The 20088-nt window shown below is 35.1% G+C and overlaps 1 protein-coding gene across 2 annotated transcripts in view; it reads right to left on the bottom strand.

Moving 5' to 3' along the window:
- Positions 1-6825: 6825 nt before the first annotated feature.
- LOC119835787 (homeobox protein caupolican) overlaps positions 6826-20088 on the bottom strand; it is a 45210-nt gene continuing 31947 nt past the window's right edge. For both annotated transcript variants that reach the window (XM_038360781.1, XM_038360782.1), the window contains exons 4-5: positions 9013-9311; positions 6826-8832 (exon numbers count right to left, since the gene is read on the bottom strand). In XM_038360781.1, the coding sequence (XP_038216709.1) occupies positions 8318-8832; positions 9013-9311 (814 nt within the window). In that variant the 3' untranslated portion in view covers positions 6826-8317. The remainder of the gene's footprint in view (positions 8833-9012; positions 9312-20088) is intronic.

Genomic DNA, 20088 nt, shown 5'->3' with positions numbered 1-20088 from the left:
AAATAAGTAAAAATTTTAATAATGTGTTACAACACTCACATTCAAGAGAACCATAAAGAAAGGCATAAAACCGTTTATAGCTTGAATTATCTTATAGAAGATACAAATATTTAAGGTGTATTCATATGAAATACATTTGAGATATGCTCATTTAATTTTAACATTATCGTGATAATGGAGACGTAATTAATGGTTTTGTCCCATTGTTGATGTAATTAAGTGTTTATGAGGTCATTATTGAGTTGAATAACGTGGAATTAAAGTTAACTAAGCTTACTTTTGCCATTTGAACTAATTGAAATCATAATGTGATAGTTGAGTTGTTCTTGAGAAGTGTAAACTCTCGAGAATGTTCGATGAATACAGAATGTGCGTTGGTTATACAGTATAGTATTATGTTATCTGTGGTTACACTTAGTGTAAAATTTGTGAATAAATTATGGCCAGGATTTTTTATTTTATTTTTTATGTCACAGTCGGCAATGGAGCTGGTGGGACGCCTGATGGTAAGCGCTACCACCGCCCATGAACATTTGTAGAGGCGTAAAGTCGATTACGTCTCTACAAATGGATTGGGAAGGGATTAAGAAAGGATTGGCGAGAGGAATTGAGGGAAGGACTGGGAAGGGGAAGGAAAAGGATATGGGGCTCCGGCTCCGAACGAAACACAGCAGAATGCTATTTCACGCTGGTCTTCTGTGAGGATGAGGTACTTTCCCGGTGCGAGCTGGCCCAATTCGTGCCGAAGCGTGCTCGACTACCACATATAAAATTGATCACGTGACTTATTCTAGTGTGTGTAAAAACATAAATGTAACAATACAGTTAAATAAGACAAAAATTTGAATCCAATTGTGAGTTAAGATGACATTTGCACACTTAACTTTATACTAATACATATAAGTCACGTAATATAGTACCAAGTCCTACATCGGTACTGGTATTATTTAGACCCTTATCCTTTCGTGATCCTCATCCTTCCCAGTCCTTTCCTTCATTCTGTATCCCTTTCCTTTTAAGTTCAGTTCCAGTGACTCTCCGTGCAATTGTGCTTGGGCGGTGACGATGCTACCACCAGGCGAATAACCTTTTGTAATAAAATGCTTTTGCGCATACCTTAGTAACGCGGGCGAAAGCATGGTGGACCACTGGTTGTACGACGTACGTATATGTGTCTATTCCTTGTATTTGTGTGTATATATACCTTCATTTGTATTTTTACTTGCAAGTAAGAAATTCTGTATTAGAAACTGTATGGACATCAGATTGGACCTGATTTAGGTTGTAAAATTGTATGTTTACTGAACTTTACAATTTGTCAATGTATTTGCAATATATTATCAGTTCCCATTTAAAACATTTTAACATAAAATCATATCATTCATGTTTTGTTTTTGAATTATCAACATAATGTTCCGTATTCACCATAGTTAAGTTTGAGTAGTTAGTTTACATTATACTAGTTACAATTACATTATACAGATTTATCATAGTGCCAACATTATAAACAACGTTTTCTTTTAATACAATTCAAAGAAAACCTTGTTAAAAATACACTTAGAAAACTAATAACCAATAAATCAATCCATATTGAACTCGAATAAATGAATGCGTCACATAATGGCAATTAGGTATAACCCAACGCTGGTATATATTTGATCCACCACGGAAAGCAGTTCGTTACAATATAGCTGCAACCAATTACCGGGCGGCCGAGCCAGGAGCTATGACTGCGTGCAAATAAAGATTTGTCGCACGCTACTTGTATGGTTTCTTAGGCCGGAGTGGTCGGGGCTATTGATTTCACGTAGTCCTCGAATATCTAGAACAATCGCGTCTGTTTATTGTGTAAATTAGATCGGCATAAGATACTGGTTTGATTGAAGATTTAACGAAATTTTTATTTAATTGTTCCAAGACGATGTAGCGATAGAATATAGAAATATAAATATTTGTTATTATGGTGTGATATTCAAAGACACGATTTCTAGATGTTTAAACGCACAACATTTTTCGTTGGTTACATTTACAACTTACTAACACAGGAAGCGTACGTCAGGAATACTAATTGTTCGGATTACAAGTACCTATCCGAAATAACATTTTTTAATGTAGGTTATTCTTCTACGAGGGGATTTATAATGCTCATTATTATATAGCTTTATGTAAATGCATTATGTAAATACTAAAATGAAGAAATGAAAAAAAGCGACGTTAACGAAGCTAACGGTATACGAACAATGTTAAAAATTGTTCGAGTTAGTACCTACACGCGATTATCGAAGCGCCACAGCTAATTGCCCTAATTATTATGTACAAATTAAAACGTATCGAATGACAAACGACAAATAAAACAATAAACGATTTTTAATTCATGAGCCTCCTAAATATGCCAGCCGTTAGCATCATCAGCGCTGATTGAAGTCCCGAATTAATTATATTTCAAATGTATCACAAAGAAAAAATAAACCACAATTGTTTATTTGAAATTCCAATAAAATAACATTTAGGCGGCATGACAAAACCGATGCTCGACAGGATTGTTGGCTGAATACTAATATGGTTAAAGAAGAAATAAAGAATCGCATTATGTTGTGTCGTATTTGTAATATGGACGTCGATAAATCATAGGGAATGAGCACAATCGTTCCGATGACATGGTATGTCCACAAAAAATAATACAAGCCGTCATTCAGATGGTCTGGAGTATTGGGTGGGAGTTCGAACCTCGTAGGGTTGGCCATTGGAAGTGCGAGGGTTTAAACAGACAAGGTAGAAATAATACGAACGCAATATTGTGACTGCTGATGTACTGACTGCTGGTATAATATATTAAATATATTTAATTAGTAAATTTGTACCAAGTTATACCCGCCAGGATTAAGGACAGTTCAAACAATTCTATACATTTTTAGTTCCCTAACAGATATAGCTATTAAGGGATAAATCAATTTATTAAGCAAAGTTCTCTTCATTTCTCTATTTATATTGTGACATACGTAATTAATACGTTTGTGAAAACCTCACTTATATAATAAATACAAATATATCTCTGTCTGTCTGTCCGTCTGTGTCTTCTTCATGCCTAAATCATTGCATCGATTTGGATAAAAAATTGGTACAGAGATAGTTTGAGACCCGAGAAAGGATATGGGATAATTTATATCCCGGAAAACTAACGGGAACGGAAGCTATATGCACAAAACCCCTGAACTCCATGTTTTGTTTTTGGTAAGAGTGCAACGCAGTGGCCGAAATGTATATATTTAATTAATTCAAGAAGTTCATTAGTTGATGTTATGCTTAGTACTGGTTCATTATTTAAAAACATATTTGTTCCATGACCAATTACGTCATCACTTATTAATAGCTTCGTTAAAGGTGTAACGTTCTGTTAAGGAAACTCTTATTATAGTATTTATTCCAGCTCTTGGCAAAATTATATGCAATTTATAACAATTTAATGGTGTTGTGGTTATAAATTGACTTACCTCAAGACAACCAGTTGATCGATTTCATGTTAAAAGATAACATGCTTAATATTGCAAAAAGTTTATTTAGTTGGTAAATGCAACAGCACTATCAGTTTTATAAGCATTTTGTTCTATCACGTTATTTCTTTTATTGTCTAATTTTCTGCTAGATATATCATTCCTTCATTATACACACAGCCCTGATATTATCAATATTTGTTATAAAACTAATATGATAACCATGTAGGTACCAGGAATAAATTTAAAATTAAATTATGAATTTTCAATAATGTCGAATCGCTTTTTGTCAACCTTAGCGGATCACGACTCGATCAGGAACAAAATATGTTTTTAAGATAAATGTTAATATGCATTTAGTATCTAATTTATTTATCTATTGTATCGACTCAAATAAGATTATATGAATTGGTCAGATATTTTCCTGAATGTAATGTGCATTTTTGGTAATTCAGTACTCGTGTGTTATTTATCTAAATATTAATTGAAGTATACATATATGGATTTAAGTATGTTTTTAAATTTTGTCCATTTTATTATGAAAAATTTTCTTGTTAACTCTTCACAGTCTGTAGATTTCGGCCATGTGGGGCGACGAATCTTTAAATATGCATACATTCTCTTGACGATACCGACTCATTGTTTGTATCCACAGAAAGAGCAAAACAGCAACCGAGATGGAGATGTCCAATATTTTAGATGGCATAGCAGTGGTCGCTACGAAATCGAAATTCCAGCCGTGGATTCTCACAAATGAGAAAATAGAATAGCAATTGTAAACCGTGTGCATTTAAGGTCCTAATTACTTTGATACATCATTGCACACTCAGACAGTATCTGGTCTTTCGAACAGCGCTTGGTTACTAACCAGGTATGCAATAGATAATCGTGTTTTATGCTAATTCTGTAAACAGTAACATAACTCAGAAATTTTCGAGGTCTACACGGGCCGATGTCGGACAAAGAAAAAAAATTTTGACGTATCTCACCCAAAGTGTCTGCTCGTTCATTTATACTTATGAGCAATCAACCCGTAGATTGTTACATTTGACTTTTGCTCGTCATCGACTATTAAGACATCTTTGTTGTAGAAACATGTTGGACTATTTACCCAACACGCTTCTCAGAGTGCTTTATAAAAATAACAGATTTTTTTGGCTGGTCAGCGTGTATCACTGGGGCATTGAAGGAATTCTTCAAGTCACTTAGCGCTGTGACGTTAGAATTTGCTTTGATTATACGAATCGTTTTGATAGCTTTATTATATGAGGAGACGGAGGTTATGGGCCGGGTGAAGATGTAACAATATAAGCGTCCGATGCGACAATGACGCGTGATTGCTGCATGAGAGTATTAATTGAAACGAGAAGACATTCAGAAGTGAATCATCACGAAGAAATGTCGATTGCCCTTGTTGGTTTCATTAAAAGTAATGTACAAATGTGTCGACTGCCAAAAGTTGATAGGTGATAAAATGTTAGGCCGACGTGTCGATAAACATTTCAATGAAAACTTTAAAGATCAGATTGAAATGTATATTTAAGTCGCTCCGTCAAGACTCTTTAATTAATAAATATTATTGTTATTAATCTCTTTTGATTGCGACTTAATAAATGATGACTTCACATAACAGTCTTGCGAATTATACAAGTGACAAATAAAACTTAATTAGGTGTCATTATTATTTTAATGTGCATTATGTATTATTATTTTGTTTTTCATTAAATAACTGGTATTTTTTTAGGTTTTATTGAATTCCAACTTCCGATCCCTCTCATTATAAGTGGGAAACGTAATAAGTATTTTTTTTTAATATTTATGATGCAGGCACGTTCCTGTAAAAAGATCGAGGCCCGTCACGATTCTTCACAGAACCACCAGCGTCAAATCATACACCATCGCCTCAAGACATCGTTCTTCTGAATATGCGGCCCCTATCACCGTTAGGTGATGCAAATTTAGAGCAGTAGATAAATCACGGTTTCACCTTTGCTTCGCACCTCTGTTACTTGTTTCTCTTCTTTGCAGTGCACTGTCAGCTGTGCCAGGCTTTAGAAGTGCCAGTAGGAGTGTAGGTGGGAAACAATAAAACCCTCTCTTTACTTTCTTCAATGTAGACTGTATTTTTTTCTTAATGTGTATTAATAACGGAGGCTCGTTCTTATACAAAGCTATGTGCTTATTAGACTATACTGAAGATTAACCCGTCGGTGGGAATTGCTCTACACATAGCGAAATAATAAAAATTGAAAAAAACTTGACTATAAACTCAAGTGGATAAAGATTAAAATAGCAATTAAAAAGACATAACAATAACATGCTTTGATGCAATATAATTATGCTAATATCATGAGTTTACATCATGCCAACCAATCATGCTATGTCCACAACACCCGATTGTATTTATATCAATGATATAAATTATAAATATAATAGGTATTAACTTTTAATACAAAGTATAAAATCCTTCAACTCTATTTAGATTATAATAACTATAACATTAGCAATTAACTAGTAAAGTCAAGTTTCACCTTAAACAAGTATTAAGCATCGTTTAAAGAACTGGTTTATAATTTATTAAAGCTTTGTGTTAACTAGAATTCATTTAAAACTCAGAACATTTTGGTACAGGGAAACCAGTGCAGCACTAAATCACTCATTGCGCCGAGATGTTCAAACAGAGCGGATGAAATGGATAATTGAGTAGTTCTCACGAATTCCAATATCGTACACCCTTTCAGCACCGTCACAGGCTCTTTACGATTTGTTTATTTATATTGTGCGCGCCTTTCATCTACGATACGTGGGCAAATAATGAATGTACGACACATTATAAGGTGAAAAGATGACGTCACCGGACACGGTCACATCAAAGGACTATGTGTTCTTGATTTATGCGTATTTGTTTAACTACGACCCAATTACGCGATGGAAAATTTGTGCATTTTCATAATGAAGTTATTACCAGTTTGCCTCTTTGATGTTCTAATTAGATTCGCGTGAGCTAAGTCTAAATTAGGTCTTATTTGAAATTGATTTAGTGGGCTCTGAAAGGTGAGTGGATCCGTGTAGCTCGTTATACGAAATTGCTTCATAATTTGAGAAGTATTCCACTGATACATTTGTAAGTTATGTAAGTATTATAGCGACTTGCAATATTGCCTGTTAGTTTGAATTGCGTTCTGTTTTGCGTTGCAAATTCATTTTGAAATATATTAATAAATAAGTTACAAACATAAATAAGGATGATAGAAGCAGTAAGTTCTCATTTTGATTTTTAATTGTTTTTTCAAGGATTGTATTTATAAGGGATATTAATAATGAAAAGCGAATATATATTTTGTGTATTAAATTTTATTGCATCTATTCACACACCTTCCTGTAGTATGGTCAAGAGTTTGAAGCTCACAAAATTATACATTTATAAACAATATTGCTTAAATTAATTTGTGAAAGTGTGCTCGTGTGAGTAATTATGGACAATTAAACATCGAAAACGTAAATCTGTCTAAATTTTAACATTATTTCTAACACATAGGAATATTTATTGATATATCATATGTTTTTGAGTGTTTTTTTTTTTCACAAAGAACCTACGTCCTCCCAGATACGATCGTTGCACACGCATTTATATATTTTTCTGATTCGATTATTATTTACATGAAAAACTTTCCTCTAATACAGAAATTATTGTGTTTATCACTCTTAAATATTCATATTACGATTACAATATATGTATACTAATAACAGAGACGTATGTATGTACAAAACTATAGACTCAATTTTGGACTTTCAGTCTCTACAATATTGGAAAAAATATTTTACACTTTATGGAAACAAACAAACGATGTCACTATACAAGTACTTTATTACAATATACAAGGCCATTCAAGACATATTTTGAAAGGATCTAGTAAAATTATAGGAAACAAATTGAGTAATTGTATGTTAGAAATTAAGATGAAATATTGTTACTTCGTTTATATACGCAAAAAGGAGTCTTTATATAGGAAAACAGACTGGGCACGGTGTAAGGAACAAAATTTACATATAAACTAATTTCTATTATAAAAATGCTTCTTGGTATAGGCATTGCATGGAATATCGGTTTAACATCTCCGCAAACGAAGAATAGCGGCCCAGTCTTTATATGATAACTAATCCCTTAATATTAACAGTTAGTCCATCTAAAGCGTCATTTCATTTATTGTTTAACATAGACAATCGTAGTCGTCTGACTAGAAATTAATAATTCAGATTTCTCAAAATCTGGTATCGGTAGACCGTAGATTAATATCGTACAAACAAACTGCTATTACTACTGACCTCGTATCAATAAATATTATAATTCGTATGATAGACATTTACGAAACTATTACACAATAGAGAAAATTGGACGTAATTAGGCACTAAATATAAAGAGAACATCTTCAAAATAATAATTTACACTCTACATATTAAATAATAGTCTAAAATAGTGACGTTGTTGTAGAAACGTAACACGTATTAATACCTATTTTTATTTAATCACTTCGTTTACCCCCTCCAATATAACTACAAGTAACATTTCGCAAGGTCCAATTTGAATTAGCACCTAGTATTGTCGGTCAGTCGGCGCAGAGGCGGCGACTTCGTTTGCGAGTTGTCAACCTCACGGCTCGCCTGTGTCCACTATCACAATCTAAGCTTTTCTAACGGTGCATAAATTATTATCACGTAATATGTATGTATACATATTTATAGTTATCGTTATTTACAATCGCATCACTCATGGGCCGAGATCGCGTTTATTGTCGATGCGCCAGGTGCGGACGAGGGGCGAGCGGTCAGGCGCGGGACGGGGGCGGCGGCTCGGCAAGCGAGGAGGTTGAGGACGAGGACGGCGACGGGGCGGGGGGCGCGGGCGCGGGCGCGGCCAGCGCGAGCGAGCGAGAGTACTCCAGCAGAGCCACGTCTGCTGGGTGCGTCGGCGGGTACAGCCCCCGGTACAGCTCAGGCCGGCTGTAGGGGTGCGCGAGACGCGCGGCCGCTGCGGCGGCTGCAGACTGGTAGAAAGCTGAGGCCGCCGCCGGTGGCGCGGGAGCTTCTCCATCTTTGCTGGCCATGTCAGCGAGTGACCATATCCTTGGTTTAGCTGAAGCCGGCGTGCTTCCCGGCGGGGCCCGGGATGGCAGATGCTGGAACGCAGGATGAATGGGCCTTTCATACGGCTCTGGCGACTCCGGTCCGCTATCGGCGCGGGATTCAGACCATTCTGACTCCGTCCTTTGCCCCAATAAGTCTAACCTTTGTTGCGGTCTGTCGCCGTCTTCACTCGATCCTGTTCCGGAATCCTTTCCATCTAAAATGATGATTTGGATGTTTAAAATCTATCGTTTACACACTTAAGACACGTTTATATTGACAATTGCACAAAATTAGCGAGATATTCAGATTTTAGTTAAAGTAAAGTAATCGCAAATATACGACGAAACCGAGGAAATGTTATTAGAAAGCGCTTTGCATCGATAATAATACATACCTAAGGCATCCTTTCCATCATTACTCTTGTGATCATCGTCGTCATTATTGTTATCATCATCATCCACTCTGTTGCGCGGCTCCCACGTCATTTTATTCTCCTTCTTGAGGCGTCTGCGGGCGTTTGCAAACCAGGTAGATACTTGCGTGAGAGTCATCTTTGTTATGATTGCGAGCATTATCTTCTCGCCTTTCGTGGGATATGGATTCTTCTTATGTTCATTCAGCCACGCTTTCAGTGTGCTCGTCGTCTCTCGAGTGGCGTTTTTCCGTCTTGCCCCGTTAAGATCCATTCCATATCTGCCGACAAAAGCAATATTTTAGTAAAATGTCATAACGGTAGTTGAAAATTACCTTACCCTGGAATTGGTAAATATACAGTAAAAACATGTTATTGTTTAAGATAACATTTCAAGCTCCAATTAATATAAATTTCTTTAGCATTCCTTCTTTATACATTCTAGCATTAAATTTTTTTTTTTTTAGATTGATTTAGATTAAATTTTTCGACTCAAACAAAAATGTCCAGATTTGATTAATGTGTTGAAGTTACGAACACATTTAAGGCTATATTTACTTAGAAACAAAAAACAACACAAAGTATTGTTTCAAACGCTGTAGTACCTACGACTGTAACGTTTTAAGTTAGGCATAATCAAGCGTAAATGGCTGTATGCGATTTGGAAGAGATTTTAGATAAGTTGGTTCGTGACCGCCCCTTGGCCGCCTGCCTCCCGAGACCGCCTCGCCGGCCCAATGAACGCTAGTATAATAATTGAAATCGAGATAAAGCTCTGGCTACTGTGCCGGCTTTAGGTTGCAGCTTATCTCCCGTCCCGTACGCATTCACTTGCAGGCCACGCACCGATGTATGCCTATCTTTATGATGCCCTGGTATCAAAATTCTATTAAGGTTAATTAAACGCCAGGCTAGCCCAACATGGTGGTAGTAATAATGTTTGATTAATTTGATAGTGCTTAATGAGTGTTATATTGATATGATGGTACTAGTTTTATTAGGTAATGTTACTTTGATCTAATTTCAGAAACATTTATCATATAGCTACGCCGCGCGGTTTCACTCGCGGGCGAACCTACGGGCAATAGCAAGTATTCATATTTCATACAGCGCATGTGTTATTCTGATGTATAAACTATATTATTGTAAAACTTTATTTAAATCTATTCAGTAGTTTTTACGTGAAACAGTAACCAACATCCATCCATACTTACAAACTTTCGCGATTATAATACTAGTAGGATATAACTAGAATTAAATAATTCTAATATTATAATGACATTTCCGTTTTTAATTTTATAACTCGTTTATAAAGGGAATAATAAACATAATAGTATCCATATGCCGCCAGTGCAGTAAGTAACTGAGAAGGGTGGAAAATAGGGATGAGTACTATGGGAAATTAATAAAACTGTCACTTAAATCGCAGAAGTGACGGGCATCGCCCCTGTCTCAGCGCGGCGCAATCGATTCCCTCCTTTACCAGATGAGATACAAAGTTCCATTTCACTCAACAACCCACACAAAATAAACACGGTGTCTATTGTAAGTTCGTTGTTGACTTAATTCTTCTCGCCCCCAACAGAATGAGATTCTCGTAAATAAATATGAAATGGAATATTTTGTTTTGTTACCGTTTTCATTAACTCAGCCGACTAGCCTAATTTAATAACGTTTGCAGCCATTGTGGCATTTTTTGCAATTATTAAATGGCGCATTTTGTGAAAGCGTTACATAAGCAAGAGCAAATCTTGGTATATTTTAATGACGTTGCAGATGAATGAGCTAAACAACCATAGAATTGAGGCGATAATGCGAAAGTGGAGCGACGCGGCTTAGGCGTATTCCGCACACAAAAAATCTTCATTTATTCACAACGTGCCACTTTCACAGCATCCGAGCTCGCGGGGATGGCGACGCTTCATTTTTTTATTATTTTTCAACGGCACAGCGGGGGGACTCCCCAGCCTTCAATTAAAGCCCTCCATCCACCTCGCACTTCCTACTTAAACTCATAAAAATGAGATAAACACAAAATTATTGCTGCCACCTATCGCTGTTGTTATTAAAACGAATCACGCCCTCGCCTTATTTGGATGCTCTCTTTGATAATATCTATTAATTGGTTTTTATCGCTTTCATTTCGTGAATGATTTTATAAGTCTGAAATGTTTACGCTTTGTGTAAATGTTCGTTGGTAAATGTGGTATATATTTGTAAAACATTTGATGTTTTTATTAGAAATTCGATAATAAATATTTCATAGCTTTCCAGATACAAGTAGATACAAATTTTTTACACAGATTCCATCTCGACTAATGCAATTAAAAAAACACATGCAATTAGACAAATGTCAATTAGGCATGATATTGCTTTGTGAAAGTTAAATAAAAATGTTTATTATGCACGGTTCTGGTCAATTGGTTATAGATAATTATGGATGTAATGCTAAGTCTGTACACGTCAAGCTCATTTAGCCTTGTGTGGACAAACCGTAATTTGCTTCTTGAGGTATACCTTAGTGCAAATGGTTTAACAAGGCATACATTTTTAGCTTAAAACCAAATTGACACCAATTTGAAAACTATCGTAAAATAAACGATCAGTATATACAAATTTCGCCATCATCATCAGCCAATATTTCTCACACTTCAAAACTCCGAGTTTTCTATTCCATATCAACTTTACAAACTAGATTTTATGAGCAAGAATTAATTGTTATTATGTAAACCGAGTGTGAAATAATGATCCACTAATTATTATTCAAAGAATAAATACGCTGGTAATTATCAAAGTATGTTAATTAAAATAAGTTATTACTAATATGATTTTTCACGATTTCATCACCTTGAGACGTAAATTATAGAGTTAATATAACTATAAACACAATAAAAACTGTGTGTTAAATTGAAAACGAAAGAGGGAAATTAATTTGATAATCCAATATATATGGAATTTTACACATATAAGCTTTAATAAAAACAAATAGCCCATTGAATATATATATAGTTACTGATGCACATCAATGAATTTTATTGCTAATTAAATTATAACATTTACAAGTTACAAGCAACGTCACATAATACACTGTTGTTTTTATTAAAAAACAAATTAATTGTAAAAATGTATTGTATAACATAAGGTATAAATTCGCGAAGCACAAGTCAACAGTGCCTTCGATTATTATAATATTTTGCATGTTATAAACGTGGATCTAATTTTAAGATACGTGTTCATGTATAAACTAATAGATAGTCACGTCATGTGCTCACTTTTTATCTAAACAAGTACCACTTTTATTTCTTCAGGCTTAAATGAAACAAAAAAGTGGACTTTCCTTTGACGCACCGCCTCATAAGTTGGTACAACTAGGATCATATTACGAATTCGATTTTACCAATGACATCGCCCTCAAACAAATGTGCACAAAGCAACGTACAGTTAGCAACAGCAGGGCGGTGCTATTTTGAACTTAGTTGCATAGCTTTAGAGGCGACAACTTGCCATGCCGACTGTTCACCTATTTCTTCCAGATCAACGAGTTTATCAGTCAAATGATACACCGCCTATGAAATTAAAGACGCCTTTTAACTCTCGGTGACAGTTTTGTGTTGAAAATTTATCGGGCATTGTGTAGGCGATCAAATTACAACTAGACATCGACTTGTGTTTCGTTACTGAGGGAAATTAGAAAAAATGCAACGACGTTGAAGCGAATTACTAGCGCATTTATTTTGAGTTACCTACTCTGCAACTTTGTTAGGTTGATAAATGTCAGTACAAATAGTCTTTATGAAGTTCTATTCCAGTTTCGTTTTGCACGGTTTACGTAAAAAAGTGATGGACGTGAGTTGTCAGATATCACGTGTATATAATATGAAAAGCTTTCATACTTCTTCATTAGGTTGCTAACAAAGTGACAGGAATAAAGCAGTAAAGCGTATCACAATTTGTTGGTAATTTACTCATCCAGATTCGTTTGCGGCATCATATCATTTTTAAAATATTGTATATGAAGAAGACGCTTGTTTTAGAAGTATCTCATAGTCATAGATAACTGACATTCGGAAACTATACACAAAAACCGTTGTTATTTAATCAAATAGGCAATATATAAAAATAGCCTTTCAATAACTCTTCAATTATACAAGACTGAAAAATTAAAAGTTTCCATGGAAACAAACAAGCTTTGATTACAACTTGCATATGGTATCATTACCTACTTTGCTGTGCAACTGTTTAATAATGTTGCTACAATTGCTACTATAATCATTTGTCCGTTTTGGCCGGCATCCAAATGAACCCGCTAATAACAAAATACAAAACAAGAGTGCACTCCGTTACAACTCCAACAACCGCGAAACAAGCTGTATTGAAAGAGTAAATAACGCAAACATTCTTTCATGCCACAAATAAATAACAAAGTTCGTAAAAACGCTGTCCGATAAAGCTAATTATTCGTCGTAGCAATATACGAATGGACTCACGCAACGACCAATCTGAGGGTATGGACGTAGTTTTAAAAAGGTAGTATACAGGTACTAAATATTGTTGGCAGATACGCGGGCAGGGGTGCGGCACGCCAAAAACACATTACCCGCTCGGAACGCGCTATTAAGGCCTACCGCACGCATCCACGTCGCGATAACCGTCCTGGGTGTATGATATCAAGGGACTAATTGGCCGGCTTCGTGCATAAAAAGCCCTTATAGAAACAGTCGAGGGATGCCTGTAATACGACGCAATAAGCAATAATCGGTCGGAATTTCGGACGAGTTTAAAAGCCAATCAGTAGGTTACCTTATTAAACTTGTAGGGCGTTCTACTGGGCGGTGCGTGATGACAAGCGAAGCGTGAACACCACCGGTGTCCTCAGCCATATTTGTTTTGTTTAGAGGGTTACTGCGTCCCCACAATGCCCAAATATTTTTCAGTTTCCTAACGTCTATTTAAAAAAGGTCACAGTAAATTGTCTATATGTATGTGCTGTATTTTGGGTCGTAATTTATTAATTATCATGTAAAATGTTTTATTACATGCTTGATTATATTACGCGATCGTAAAATTTTTAATTTTATATTCGTTGTAGTAATTTGCTTCAGCATCGTTATGAGATAAAGCGCATATTTTTAAGCAGATTGATTAGTGTTCAATAAACTCATCTGAGTTATCTAAAGCGTTGTTTATAAATTAAAATAATATCAATATTTTCTTGTAAGTTCGATTGGTTTACGAAAACAAGGCATAAATTATGATTGCCTTTATCTTTGGCAAATTATTTTTCTGTTTCACTTGAGTCTTGACCCCTTTTTTACGTAGTTGATAAGATGGTTTATTGCATACTCGGGCAGTGGGTTTTAATTAATTTAACAATAATAATACATCACAGTGATATGCTGTAGGTCTGGCAATTATAACGGTGTGTGCACATTGTTTAAAATATCTCACCTTGTTAGAAAGTAATCTCACGGTTGATACACGTGTAAAAATATTTTAGTTATTTCTTTTTATACTTAATTTAGAGAAAATGTAACGTTTTATAGTACTTTCTTTTTATATGTTACTGTTATTTAGTTGCGTTTTACACATTTACATATATGGTGGCGACGTTTTAATTTTTTAAATTTCATGTTTAATTTATTTGCAGTCTGAGCTACACTGGAGTACGATTTTTAAAAATTATATAAAGTAGATTCAGAAACTAGTCTAATATGTCGATACATATTATTTTTGGTTCTTTATACATTCTCCGATGAAAATATATATATAACAATCTTTTTAAACCTATTTTACATTCCAGCTTCTTAGCTATCTCCAGGTACAAAATACTTGTCAAAAAATAACTCCGTTGCGTCGTGACAGAAAGGCAAATGAACAAACGCATTTATTTATTACATAAATAGATAAGAATTGCACAATAAATCAATAAATATATTCACCAATCAATCAGAGAAAGAGCGCGAAAAGGTTACTCTAAACACCTCCTTACCCGATAAACTTACACAAAAATAACAATGATAAACGCGGTAAATAATTCGTTGGACAGTGTGGCTAATTAATAGAAGTGTTCAAATAACCTTAAATTAATCAATTTAGTATATAAACAATCGTTTAACCGGGTTTTATCTCTTTCACATTCACAGGGGTCATAAAGAAACGTATCGGAGCGTTCCCACTGCAATTTATAATCTAGTGATAAATGTTATCAATCATTGTTTATTAAAGTGAATAATAATTAATAGTTCTGATGCGGTAGCAACCGTGACTGACATGCTGGTGTACATTTGCAAAAAATAACAACGCCTATACCTTTAACTAGTTGGCTTATAACATGTGCTAAAAAATTATTGCTGTTTAGATTATGATGGTTTACATAGTTCTTTGAGTTTATCAAAAGGAATTTCAGCATCGGTCATTTACGAGTCGGACTAGCGACTAAGGGTTTAGAACGAAGCTAAAGATCGACTGTAAATTGGTGATACATTCAATTGATGAGCGTATAAAATGTTGCTGATCTAGAATTTTTATTATTTCAAATACAATACTCTGAAATTTTCAACTGTCAATAGTTCCTGAGGTAAAGACTGGTAATGGACAAATGAAGTAACATGGACGGCGAAATAATAGAGTCCCGTTTTACTCTGAGTCTACGGTAGCCTTAAAAGTGTAACTTAAGAACGTCACAAATTTATTTCTAGCAAGTTCTACATCTTAATTTTGTAAGTTATAAAAGCATTCTGTCAAAGTGCTTTTCAAGTATATATTTTGGTAGCGTTATTTTTGAGTTTAAAAGCAGATGAAGGCCGGCTCGGCTCATAGCGCATACTGCAGATAAATCTAAAATTATTTCCAGATACAGCAATAGGATAAATCCGCACTCAACATGTATAATAACGAAATCATTTCTTCTTGGCGTAATTTAAATTAAGTGGATTACATTTTTTAGTTCCATACAATCTAAATTACATAAGCATAGATGTTAACATATAGCCATCAATTATGTCAAATTATTTTTTGGGTTCTGGCAAGTGTTGTTGATTAATCTTATTATTTATAGCGACGAATGACCAGATATTATCCAAAGTGCAGTATCCACATATATTGATAAGCCTATATTAAAACAACACGTTATCTCCTAAGTGAAACTGAACAGAATAAGACTTAAGTCTAAATTAACTAGTTTAACACACTAATTCCATAGCACAGATTACTAAATGCTTCTATGTAACCCATAACAAGAAACAACTATCCTACTAATTTTATAAATGCGAAAGTTTGTAAGGATGTGTATATGTTTGTTACTCTCACGCAAAAACTACTGTACCAATTGGAATTAAATTTGGTACGTAGACAGCTGGACAACTGGAATAACACATAGGCCACTTTTTATCCCGATATTCCTACGGGATACGGACTTACGCGGGTGAAACCGCGGGGCGCGACTAGTATTATCATATACACCATAGTTCCTAACAATTGCTTACATCGAACAAATTTGTTTACCACCCAGAACTTATCAGCTCCCACTAGACATGTCAACAGTGGCTATTTATCAAATGTCAGTCAGCAGTTTATTGAAGTTCTCCGGTGTACACAAACAAGGGTATTCGTGTGCAACTATTTACGCGTTATAACCATATTCGGATATTGATTTTATCACAACCGTGGCGTTAGCAGATGCGTATCTTTTATAAAGTGACTACTAAATTTAAGCTTTTTAACTCTGTTAATATGATTGGACCGTCACTTAATATTTATGGTAATTGTTTAACAACATAGTTGAAGCAACACATTGCAATGTTCCCGTCAAAACGTTGCTTGCGACACTGCGTGATGCAGAGTTGATGAAGCACATTATAAAGTTCACGTCCAAGGAGTGACATCGTATTTGTCTCCAATACATAAGTCACTAATACGTTAGATCATTGCAGTTTAAATATATAGTGCATTTCGTAGAGAATTAATATTAAAAAAAATTCAAACAGAAGAATAAATACATATCACAAAACTACTTGATGCCTACGTGGCAAATGCATGCGATTTGCTGTGGACAATAAATACCATTTCCAATTTAGATTAACATGCGGCTAAATCATCGACATAAATGCCGCGTATCTCGTGTTCCCTCGAATGTTCTGGTTTCTCCGCACCGCTCTATAGCATCGGTGTTTGGCGCCGAGATCCGCGGGCCGCACAAGACGATGACATGACTATGTGGAGCGCATGAACGCAGTGAAAATTAAGTGTCGCGACCACGGATCACATATTATCATAGGTCACGTCATATTTTATTACTCACATATTAATAATATCGATGAGAACATTGAATTTTATGAACTTCCAAGGCATTGTTTCACAACGCCATTCGATATCGCCCGGTAAGTTTTTATCGACATGATGGTATAAATTAATTGTATTATTAATGTGCTTTATCTTGAACGCTTAATTATAGTTTAATGTTTTAATACACATACGCACTTTTATTTTAGATTGACGAGCAACATTTTATAACGTTACGATTGAAATGACGTCATTTTAAATACAATACATTGTTACTCTGCCTATCTCTAGGTAGCCAACACTGACAGAATCCGTCCTCAGTAGAGTTGAGTAGTTTAGATAGAATAATTCAAGTAGAGTTGCCATTTAAGATAATATATAGAGAAAAAGAAATTGTTATTTAATGGATTCGGTCTGTCAAAAATGTCGTTCATGTAGTTTTCAAATTACAATTCATTCTAACCAAAATATATAGAATAAATGTATGTTTACGCAAACTGACCTTTGGTTTTAATTGTTCTGGATTGAATACTAATTTGTTATATTTCCATTTGCGTTATAGCAAAAATAGCCCGAATGTAATGAATATTGGCGCGGTCACGAAGATTGAACTATTGACCTACAATATTATTTTTAGGTAGCACAATCTATGAAGCTTCCATTTTAGGTGAATGAATGTGGACTATACATGTCCTTCTAGTTTAGTATCGCTTGAAGCCTTCTTGGAATATAAGAAGTAACCAACACAATTTTTTCTTCACATTGTCTCATATCAATTACACCAATTTTGTGTAAACGTGATGTAAATTTACCTGAATTTGCTAAAATTTATACATTGAAGTGATATGTCATTTACGATTTTGACAGCAAAAAATTGACTTGAAACCAAATCAGTTTCAAATTAGTTTACATTCTTTGCGCTTTGACAAATTTCTATCTTCACCTGTATGTTCGATGTTATTTTTGAACTTGACTTTGACCCACTTAAAACGGACAGATTTAATTCAATTTTGTAATTATCAACGCTGGATGACATAACAAAAATCGTGAGTTTAATAATTATGCTAAAAAAGATACTGATCTATACGCCAGGTAAATTTCCTTACGTATACCCAGCATACAAAAGTAATTGACAATGATTCTATTAAAGTGAGTTTGTTATTGCCTGTATCTATTCATAATTTAATAATCCTCGAATACGTAAAGTGAATGTAATATTGTGATAAATATATCGGCTACACAGCTTTGGCCATGCCATAATACGAGTACATAAGGCTGTTAACGTAACCACTAATTCGTTGTTTGTCCGACAACAGATATTATGTACACCAAACCCAGATACACTCCACATGCCGCTATGTAATACATATGTCGACGGCGAAGTGTACACAAGATGCACAGGGATCGTATTAAGGTTCACCGTGTGTACTGGCCTTAATTCCCGTATAATGACCGAGCAGTGCGCATTGGCTTAAATTCGCTTACATAGTTACTGCCGTGCTTCTACTGTTGTTCCGTTAAGTCATACATAGATTCGTTTAGGTAAATGATTGTAAAATGGATCGCACCTACTCACGTTAAACTCTTTATACAACTTTTTTGTTGATTTATTATATGCCGGCAATTAGTATTATATTGCATTGTGTACATTAATAAATTTAATTACATATTGTTTGAATGCATAGCCGTATATTAATTTACTTACTACTTTTAGAACTAACATATTAATCGATAATCTACAAGACCGACACGTGTCCCCGAATATTCAATGACTGTATCCGAAAGGACATCCAGCAATATTAAAGAAGTAATGACAAATCCTGTTTGTGAGCCGCCTCGTGGCTGCCGCTGACCGATAGGAAAAAGGAAAGAGGAAGCGTTCTATGCGGCTAGAATGAAATTAGCCCGTCGGTCAATTACTTCGAACCGGCCGCGGCGTACTAATGGCACTAGCGCGCTGCCTGCATACGCCACCTTCATTGATATGCAGTAACGCGCTCTCTTTATTGTTCCATACTTCGGTAATACACGGAGGACTGGCAGTTTGTGCTGTAAATCGTTGTCTGTACACGTATACTCGATTAACTGTGGCCAGCGCCGTAGAAGGAACGCAGTGCGTGTCGACACACGCCGGCGGGGTGATGTCATGTCCGCACCGGCCACACAAAACGTGAAAATACGTGAGCGGACGATGATCTAGATGACACATTGCTATCTTATATAATTGATTTGTGTTTTATTAGTCCGGTACGGATCGCTGGCATGTGCATTCATGCTATCCGATAAAGGTCTGAGGTGCATTGCGTGAACTACGTAGAATCGAATGTCATAGTTCCTTTGTCTGGTTCATAAGATACGCGAAAAGATTAGTATCCACTCTGTATTCTTTCACAGTTCGTTGAATGCGGGTCATAGATGTTGCTATATTATATCTTGTAGATAATATATCAAATAGTATGATAGTACAAATATAGACTTCATAGTTATCACATTGTTTATAGTCGACGCTATATACCTAAGTTTTTCATAGAGTTGAGAACAAACTACAAAAAAGTTAAAAAGCTGCTTCAAAGAAGTTTTTATAATAAATTAGCATGTTCAAACAAACAAACTCATCGGTTTTATATTATTAGCATAGTTAAATAAAAAAAAATACAGCTCTACCTAGATGTTTCTAGAACACAGTATTATAAATGTTTTGACTTGAAAAGCAAAAGTAAATACTTAAATATCATAGCTTCGCGGTTCACTGGCAGTTACGTGGTAATTTTCTAGCGC

The sequence above is a fragment of the Zerene cesonia genome, chromosome Z (assembly GCF_012273895.1).
Source record: "Zerene cesonia ecotype Mississippi chromosome Z, Zerene_cesonia_1.1, whole genome shotgun sequence".
Lineage (NCBI taxonomy): Eukaryota > Metazoa > Arthropoda > Insecta > Lepidoptera > Pieridae > Zerene > Zerene cesonia.
Note: the sequence above shows the minus strand (reverse complement) of the source record. Positions and strands in the feature narration are given on the sequence as shown.